At 42.6% G+C, this 9,703-nt stretch overlaps 1 protein-coding gene across 1 annotated transcript; it reads right to left on the bottom strand.

Annotated features, from left to right (window-relative positions):
• Positions 1 to 2,146: 2,146 nt before the first annotated feature.
• Positions 2,147 to 4,707, bottom strand: LOC147334784 (tripartite motif-containing protein 16-like). The gene has a single exon (XM_086275101.1). It carries the CDS (start codon positions 4,646 to 4,648, stop codon positions 2,948 to 2,950), a length of 1,701 nt encoding a protein of 566 aa, XP_086131227.1. The 5' UTR covers positions 4,649 to 4,707; the 3' UTR covers positions 2,147 to 2,947.
• Positions 4,708 to 9,703: the final 4,996 nt, after the last annotated feature.

The raw sequence follows: 9,703 nt of genomic DNA, 5'->3' as shown, positions 1-9,703 counted from the left end.
AGGCAATGGGTGAAGTGTCTTGTCCAAGGACTCAACAACCGAGACTGTCCAAGCCGGGGCTCGAACCGGCAACCTTCCGATTACAAGACGAACTCCCAACTCTTGAGCCATGATGGGGAATAAACTGAGTAAGTAGTAAGTATGCCTTGAAAGGGGATGGAAAACATTGCAAAGTATTCACCAGGCAGCACGTAATATGTAGATCATTGAAGGAAGAAAAGAAGTGAAATTGTGCGCAAAGCAGTGTAATGTGTCTGAAGTCACTGTGTGTGTGAACCACAGAGAGGTGTGAAAGTGTGTGGGTGAGAATAGTCTCCAACGGGGGAAGAGGTGATTCTGCAGGTCAGCTTCTACCCCAGTGGACAGAAAAGAAAGAAAATAGTTGTGCTGTTGATGAAAAAAAAGGAAGTGATAAATGAAGAGCTCAGCCTAAGGCAACTTCAATCTCACTTTCTGTTTTAAAGAAAGGAGAGTTCAAAAACCAGAGAGAGAGATGTGTGTTGTTTTAGGCGTCTCTCTATTGTGAAAACAGGGTTAGCAGAGGCGAGGGTGCCGGGTTAGCCTCGCCACTGCCTCTGCGAGGCTAACCCGGCCTAGCAGAGGGTGTGACTTGCAGGTGAAAAGCAGACCAGGATCAAATTTCCACATGCAGCAGTTGGACGACAATTATAGGTTAACATCATTAGAAACACCCAGGCCGAGTCTTGGCTGAATTGTGTTTACAGGTTAACTCCTATGTGTTTCTCACCCCGAGAAAGCAAGCTCCACGGAAGCTAACCTCTGCCTGAAGACAAGGAGTGCAGTTCTAGAACAATGAGATGGATATCAAGAGCTCACAGCAGGTCAAGAGACAGCAGTATCCTGAGCAGAGAGGTCCAGCAGCGCTTTGGGCAAACGGCATCAGAGAGAAAGAAAACCCATCACCTGACTGGATGGACATGTGTTTCCAGCAAGCTACAACTTCACTGTGTGACATTTGCCACTTTTGGAGTGAAATGCCAAGATGAGACAGTGGAAAACACAGGCCAAAGCTGAAGAGAACTGACTGCCATTGGACTGCAGAGTGGGAGAGGAGAACAGAGTGGAAGAAGTAGGTGAGTGTACAGAGGAATGCTGTTGTTTAGTGTGGGAAATCAAAATTTGGGTTAGCAAACCTGTGAAAAAGGAAAATAACTGCTTTAAGTGGGAACATTTGAGGAGTCTGAAGCACTACAAAATGAAAAAGGTACACAAAAAAAACACAAACGGAAAATGTATTAATCCTACTAACCCTACATACACATATAATGAAACTCATGAAGACCAGACAGCATCTTAAGCATGTGATTCTGTTTGTCATCTTATCCAAGTCACTTAGATGAGAAGTGATACATAGACTAGTGGACTAATATTATGGGAGGACAGATGATTGCATCAAAGCTGGGGGAAAACAGAATGCTGATGAGGGGTCTTGAAAGAGTGAGCTGGGCGAGCTAATAGGTTGTTGAGTTTCTGAGGTGTGTGAAGAAGTTTTAACATGGCACACATCTGATTACATGAGAAGAAACTTATTATGTGAAAAGACATCAGGGTTATGTTGTATGTTGTGTGTCGCAAGGTGTGTGGCTGATGGATGAATGCTTGAGATTAATCTGGCCGATGATTTGTCTTTTGTTACAAATTTGAACCTGCCAATTAGGTTTGGTATGATTTACCCTCCTGGGACGAAGAGCATATGTCATGACTTAACAAGGCTTTTCTTTTCTCCTTTTTATTTTGTTACAACTTGCCTAATAAATCTGCACTCCCTGTATGTGCTGCGGCACAGTGGTTGGAAACACTGATTTAGAGTTCAAGGAGATGTTAGTGACATCAGAGCCGTACGTATTAGCAGGTACACGTCCCTCACTCGTCCTCAAAAGCAGATGCAACAGATGCTGCTGCCTTGGTTTGAAGACACCTGCATGCATACTTAGAAAATCCATCTGTACATGTCAGTAAGTGTCTCACATTATCGTTACTAATGTGTCTGTCATCACTATAACTGCATGTGTACAATGTGGAAATTGATGTTATGTAACGATGATACAAAAACAATATCAGAACATAATTTGATTCAGCAAATCCTATTTATTAACAACTATTAGTGTAAATAAAACATTCTGTCATCTTTTAATAGCAAAACACATTAAAGCAGACGTGTGTCCAAACCTCCTCCACTAACACATCCGTTTCTATGGTGCTGTCATCAGCTCGAGGCACAGCTGCACCCTTACTAACTCCATCAGGCACATTTAAGTCACTACAATCTTTTCATAATCCCCCATCGTTCAAGAGTCAGGTATCTCTGAAGATTTCCAGAGTACTTTTTCACACACATCCAAGTCATTTAGTTGCAGTACCTCGACCGCAGCATTGTCCAACTCATTCTGAGTCGCTTGTCTGATGGATCCTGTGTTCTGCTGTTTTAACCAGTCCAGCTGGTGCTGGAGGACCGAACACTGGTGATGGACTGCACTGTGCTGAGACAGATTTTGTGTTATAGGCTTCATGTTATGGACGCACAGTGTGAGCACTCAGGTCGCATTAGAGCATCGGGCTGTATAGTGTGAGACCCCCATCGTGACCTACAAACTTCTAACCCCTGTGATTCACTCATACAGTTTGAGCTGAATAACACGACTGAAAATTTTTTAAAAATAAAAATTAATAAATCACATAGTGTATGCCCAGCTTAACCAGACTGATGACAGATTTCAAACATGCTGAATATGAAGAGTAGTATCATTTAAACTCACATGATTATCAGCCATAAGAACAAATTCAGATTTATATTGATGTAAGGTATATAAATGTAAGTACAGTTTGAATCAGTGCAATATTATTTTCACACATCAATGGACCACTGAACTTCTCAGCTTCTAAAATGTAAAGCCTCATTTAGAAACTACACAAGTACATATAATGGTCAGGGATCAACATGAACCTGTCTTCTTTGTTTGACTTTAATCAACTCTGCAGTGTCTCCGTGATCTAAAAGCCGAACTCCAGCATAGAGCGGCTGAGTGAATGTGGTCTGGACTCTGTGGAGGAGAGTCATGGTTTCAGAGACGCTGTAGAAAGACAGAATACCTGCTCTGTGATCCAGGTACACTCCTACTCTGGAGGACCGAGGACCTGAGAGGACAGTTTGGACATTGTTGTGCCAAAATCTATAACCGTTTGTGTCACAATATAATGCCCAAGATTTGTCATTGAATCCAAATAAACGTTCATTGCCCCTCCCTGCTCTGCTGATATTCTTGTATGCGACTGCTACACGAACTCCTCCCCCTCTCCACTCCACCTCCCAGTAACAACGTCCAGTCAGACTCTCTCTACTCAGGACCTGATACCATCCAGTGAATCTGTCTGGATGATCAGAATAAGACTGTTGTTGTTCTGTTCTTGTTACTTTTCTGTTCCCCTCAGATAATAGCAGATATCTGTTTGCTGTGTTTGGATCCAGTGTGATTTCATGTGAATATTTTAAGAATCCAGCTCTGGTCTTTGGCTCTGCTGGTGACAGTAAAACATCCACTTCAGTGACTGTCAGTGAGATGTTTGTCCATTCCTCTCTCAGAATGTCCTGTAGTTTATCTCTGGTCTCTGACACAGCTGCTGTCACATCCTCAAAGTAGCTCAGAGGACGAATATTGATGCTGGATGAGTGTGTAGACTCACTGAGTGCTGACAGTGAGGGGTAGTTGTGTAGAAACTGGTTGTGATCCTCTGTGTGTGAGAGCTGCTCCAGCTCGCCGTCTTTCCTCTTCAGCTCAGCGATCTCCTGCTCCAGCTTCTCCTGAAGCTCTTTGACTCGACTCACTTCAGTTTCCTGCTGGGATCTGACCTGCTGCTTCACATCAGAGCTTCTTTTCTGGAGGAGACGGATCAGCTCAGTGAACATCTTCTCACTGTCCTCCACTGCTTTATCAGCAGAGCCATTGATGGCCTCCACCTCCTGTTGAAGCAGCTTCACATCTTTCTCTCGCTCCTGGATTCTCTGCTGGATGTTTAGTCGTCTCACCTCGAGCTCCTTCTGCTTCTCAGTCCTTTCTGCTGCAGCTGGGACTGTTTCATGGCCTTTATGTTCATCCATCAAGCAGAGATAACAGATACTCTGCTGATCAGTACGACAGAAAATCTTCATCACCTCATCATGACGAGAGCAGATGTTCTCCTGGAGCTTCTTGGAGGGGGCCACCAGCTTGTGTTTCTTTAACGGAGCTGCATCATAGTGATGTTGGAGGTGTTTCTCACAGTAAGAGGCCAGACAGACTAAACAGGACTTGATGGCTTTCAGCTTCCTCCCAGTGCAGACATCACAGGCCACATCTTCAGGTCCAGCATAGCAGTGATCAGCTGGAGCAGCTTGGAGTCCAGTCTTCTTCAGCTGCTCCACTAAAGCTGCAAACATGATGTTTTTCTCCAGGACAGGCCTCGGTGTGAAAGTCTTCCTACACTGAGGGCAGCTGTGGATTCCCTTCCTGTCCTCTTCATCCCAGAAACTTTTAATACAGTTCCTGCAGTAGCTGTGTCCACAGGTTGTAGTCACCGGATCCTTCAGTAGATCCAAACAGATGGAACAAGAGAAGGTTTCTCGGTCCAGCTGAACTCCTTTCTGCGCCATTTCTCCTCTCAGTGTCAGTGACTGTGTGAGTTTCACTTCCTTATAACTGAAACTAGTCTGAGCTCTGATCTCAACAACATGTTTCTGCAGTGAATGGAGCCTGTCAGCTCTTACACGTCACCACATGTTGGTTACACCCATCTTCAAACTGCAGATCTGAAGGGGAGGGAACGAGGAAACACGTGGACAGAGAGGAGGTGCTGTGTTTAAGAGCAGGAAGAAGAGGGAGGGTTATCAGGCTGTGCTTCACTCCAGGAAGAGGAGCAGTTAGAGAGTGAAACTGTGTGTTTAACCATTTTTATTTACTGCTTCTTCTATATAAATAATTTTTAAAAATCCAGCTTTAATGAACACTGGACAGAAACGTCTCAGGTAACAATAACTGTCAGAACAGCAGAGGCTGCTGACCTAATCAAAGCATATGTGGAGAGCAGGGTTAGGTTAGCAGACATATGCTGGTTGCTTTTATTTATTTATTTATTGCTTTTATAGGCAGTAATCAATGTTGCTGTAACAGGATGAGAACTAGATAAATGCCACTGCATTGCTTTGAACAGTCAGCAGAGTCTGCACATATAATTACAGATATTCCTGCAAAAAGTTAATTAGTCAAAAGAATCTTGCATTTTAGTTTTGCATTTATAACAGCTGCTGCAACAGAAATAACCATGTTCTTTACATTAAAATAGCAACAAACCTTTCTGGAACAACTTTCAAGGTTCATGGCGAAGACAAAGATCTAATGACATGAAGACTCCAGTGAAACTTAAAGTATTAGGAACCAGTTTTAATGCGTGACCAACACATTTCCCCCTGTGGCCTTCACCAGGGTCATTGCTAAATACCCTTGTGATTGTGAAAAGACTACTGGTCAAGTCAAAAAGGAGTGTATGGTAAAATGACCAATGACCATGTGACAAGATCAAGCAAGCATTTTTCTGATGTGTTCACCGCTCAATGGTTTGTTGTCATATTGAACAAAATATTAGGTTCTCTTTGTATATTACACTCAGGCATCAGGAAAGAGTGGTAACTAGTTCATAGTTTTTAGCTAATGACATGTCAATCACAAGACATTGCTCAGAAAACGTGCAGATTCTCAGCTAGATCCACCTTCCACTCTTTACTTACAGTTTCACAACAGCAAACAAACACACAAATAAGTTGAAGTAATTGTTTCCTGTATGACTTCACTGGTCTCGCATCAGTAAGGACTTTTGCTCCTTGTTGCTTGAGTTCATTGAGGTGGTGAGCATACATTTATCCCCAGACATGTCCATGTACACAAACATTAAACAACTTCTTTCTGACCTTTTTCACACTTTTGCACCACTTCAGAGGAATCCCCTTAACCTCAAATCACTGTTTTCTTAAGGTATGACTTACCTTCACAGCTGTGTGGATTACGCATCATGTCACAGAAGGTCCACAAGCATAGATGCACGTGTGTGTTCATGTCTGTAAGCTATTATTGTTTCATCTCACTGAAAGCACAAATGCCATCCTCTCTCTCTCTATTTTTATATGAGGATGGGGTGGACAAAATAACAGGAACACCTCACAACAGTGATGGCGCTGAGTTGCAAAGCTGCCTGAGCTGCATTAGAGACTGCGCTGGTGTTATTCACCTATAACGTGCTACAGTTCGTGCTTCCCTGTGTGTGTCGCTTACAAGAAGGTCAACAAACACACCGCAGTGCTGCAGGCAGAACATACATAATCAATCAGCCCTCAGTGCAAGCTACAAAAATAAAATATGGGACACACACACACACACACACACACACACAGCAGCCTGCTCTGATATCTATAGCTTCCTATTAAAAGAGAATGTGTGTGTGTGTGTGTGTGTGTGTGTGTGTGTGTGTGTGTGTATGAGGGATTAAAACACCTAATAAAGTCAGGGAAAAGCTCTCAGACTCGCAGACAGTAAAACTCAACATCAAAACATCCGGCTGGGACTCATTAAACTGTGAGGGTTTGTAGGAGATGCAGCGCGCGCGCGCGCGCACACACACACACACATACACAGACACACACACACACACACACACACACACACACACACACACACACACACACACACACACACACACACACAGTCATGTTTTCATATCCTTCCCTAGATGCTTATCCTAACACTAGCCCAGTGCTTCCCAAAAACGGTGCCGTGGCACACAGGTGTGCCGTAGAAGATTATCTGGTTTCACCTGATTAGTACTCCAAGTGACCGCAGTGAGTAACAGGCAGAACAATTACATTCTCTTCCACTAGAGGGCGGTACAACCACCTGTTCTAATTAAGTTGGTTGTCAAACAGAAGAAGATATTACATAATAGTCATGCTGTCAGAACACAGCACATAATAGCAATAGATAAATATTTGAAGAGAAAAAGCAGTCAGTCTGGGTCCTGGAGAAAATTCCAGCCCACATGAAGGCCGTCATGAGTGATGGTCAGAAGAAAGCAAAAAAGGTATACTGGGACAAACTGAGCCTATTTTGCTAAGATAAATGATCAAAATGCTTTTTGAGACATTTTTGTTTGGTGGTTCGCTGTTTGATTTTTCTAATGTGAAATATGTGCCGTGGCTCCAAAAGGTTGGGAAACACTGGTCTAACCTATTTTCTGTGCCCATAAGGGCTGTTGGTCCCCACAAGTATGGTAAACTTCCAATTCTTGGTCCCCACACAGGTATGTAAACATGGTACACACACACACACTTTTTCCTAGGGGTACATGTGTGTGCATTTAGCCGTATTACTATTTAAGTGGGGACGTTTCTATGTTGTCACCCTTTGGGGACAGAAAAACAGGCCCCTGTAATATAAATCATTAAATCATAGGATGGAGCCTGAGTTTAACTCTGTCTTTTAGTAGATCTCCAACTTTAATTTGTCATGTAAATATCACAGAATTCAGTCTTAAGGAGATTAATTAGTTACTTTAATTATCTGGATACAAATTATAGCACTATGTTGGGCTGGTGTTTTGACTCCAGAGTGGATAAGCAGAAGATGGATAGATGACTTCTTCAGTCTCAGCTGAAGCCTCCACAGCTTTTCATTTGCTTTCTTTTATTTACCTTTTCCTTACTTTGCATCCTATTCTGTTTTATAACCTCTTTGTCCTTATTTACTTTATTTTTCCTCTTTTGTTTCTTTTTATCCTTCACATTAATGTACTTTTGTTTCTTCATCTTATTCCACTTTCCTTTGTCTTCGGTGTTTCCATCATTCCTGCTTCCACCTTCATTTACTTAGCTTGTCTTCATGTGTTTTTCTCTTTGCTTTATTTCCTTCCTCACTTGTCCTTCCCTATATTTCATTTGTTTCTCCTCTTTGAATTGTTTTTCTTTCCTTCATCTTTCTTTTGTATCCTAATCAATGTTTTCCTTCCTTCCATTTCTGCCTCTTCTGTTTCCTCTTCCCCTCTGCCACTTTCTTCCCTTCATTTCCTTCATCTTTTCTTCTTTCCCATCTTTGGTCTTTCTGGTTCATTTTTTTCACTCTTCAGCTGGTTTTGCTCTCTTTGTTTGGGATTTTGCAGTCGTCTGCCTGTTGTTGTGTCAGCTGGCGGTACGTTATCAGGCTACTACAAACACACATCAAACTCTACACACACTTTCACGCTGCACCTTTCATTTCCAGCAGGTTGTAAAAATAGAAAGCCCATAAAATCTGACTCTTTCATGTCGGAGCATTAGGCAGGAAGAAAACCATCCACATGTGCAGAGCACTGATGAGCAGCAGCACGGACCTGCTGCACAGCTTAGATTTAATTCATTAGTTTTATCAATGAAGCTCAGAGAAAAGGAAAAAAAACACCTACATGCTTCAGTTTTCCTCGTACGGGGTGTTGCAGCCAGTTCTGGTTGCATAATATTATCTGCTCTCCTACAAACTCCCACATACTGAAGCAGAAAGCTCGGTGCGAGGCTCAGACAGGAGATGTGTGGGAAGACAGAGATTCAAAGTCAGAGTTCGTCTCATCCTGGTTGAGAATAAATAAGCTTCCTTTAAACGGATTCTGAGTGTAGTAGAGTCTACTCCAAGACGCTGCTAAAATAAACTCGACTCATTAAAGTCTGGGTTTCCGCTGCTTTAATGAAGCGCAGTTTCTACATTCCTCCACGGAGATCAGATTCAGTCTCGTACCAGTGAAGTTGGTCCGAAAAACCTCAAGCTGACGTTAGAGCTCGCTACATTTCCAAGTTCAACGTGGCTTTACGTTCACTTCCATCTGTCAGTCTCTTCTCCTTCCTTTCTCATATTTTTCCTTTTACTCTCTTCTTTCATCTTTTCCTTCCTCCTTTTTCCCTCCTCTTCCATTTTTCCTTCCTTTTCCCTCTCCCATTTTTTCCCTTCCTACCTTCCTCCATCCCTCCTCCCCCATCTTTTCCTTCCTCCTTTCCTTCTCTCCCTCCTCTCCTTGTCCCCCTTCTAGCCAGTTTCTTTTCCTCTTGTTGAATATGAGCGTTTGCAGTAAACAAACATTAAAATGACCAAGGAAGGAAGGAAGAGAACGATGTGTGCTTGTCAGCATTCAGCTCACCTGTAAATTTCAAGTGACGACTTCATTGAGGTCGTATGAGCCATTCTTTTACTTTGGTAAACCAGAGTTTACCTCAAAGCAGCTCTGTGTACACGGCATTTGGCCGTCTTTGTGAGGACATTCATCAACATCAGTGGGTTTCCCCGTGTATTTAGGAAGTACTACTAAGTGCTTAACTAAAACTCTGACCACAGCCTCATTTAAAGTGGTTTTTGTTTTTGTTTTTTAAATTATTTGGTTTCAGTGGCAGACACCTTCAGCTCACTCATGTTTGGACATTTGGTGCTCTCCTCTTTATGATCAGCTGCAGGTGAAACGTTTAGAGGACATCTGTAAATTGCAGACACATAACCTGCAGTGTTAATACAACACAGGTGTGCATCAAGAGTGAAATCCAACTACCATAAAACTGAGTTACAAATTCTTCTGGGTCACTTTGGTTTGAGTTTTTCATAATAAAAGTCAGAGGAGCTGTAAGAAAAGCAGCAGAAAACTCCCATCA

Source organism: Aulonocara sp. 'chitande type north' Nkhata Bay, linkage group LG3, assembly GCF_057382095.1.
Source record: "Aulonocara sp. 'chitande type north' Nkhata Bay isolate Kocher_YH1m ecotype deep benthic linkage group LG3, A_spYH_male_GT1.1, whole genome shotgun sequence".
Taxonomy (NCBI): domain Eukaryota; kingdom Metazoa; phylum Chordata; class Actinopteri; order Cichliformes; family Cichlidae; genus Aulonocara; species Aulonocara sp. 'chitande type north' Nkhata Bay.
This window is presented reverse-complemented; position numbering and strand designations above follow the sequence as displayed.

Bases quoted from the DNA above. Each gene is read 5' to 3' on its own strand.
- LOC147334784 (XM_086275101.1), bottom strand. From the start codon at position 4,648: ATGGCGCAGAAAGGAGTTCAGCTGGACCGAGAAACCTTCTCTTGTTCC.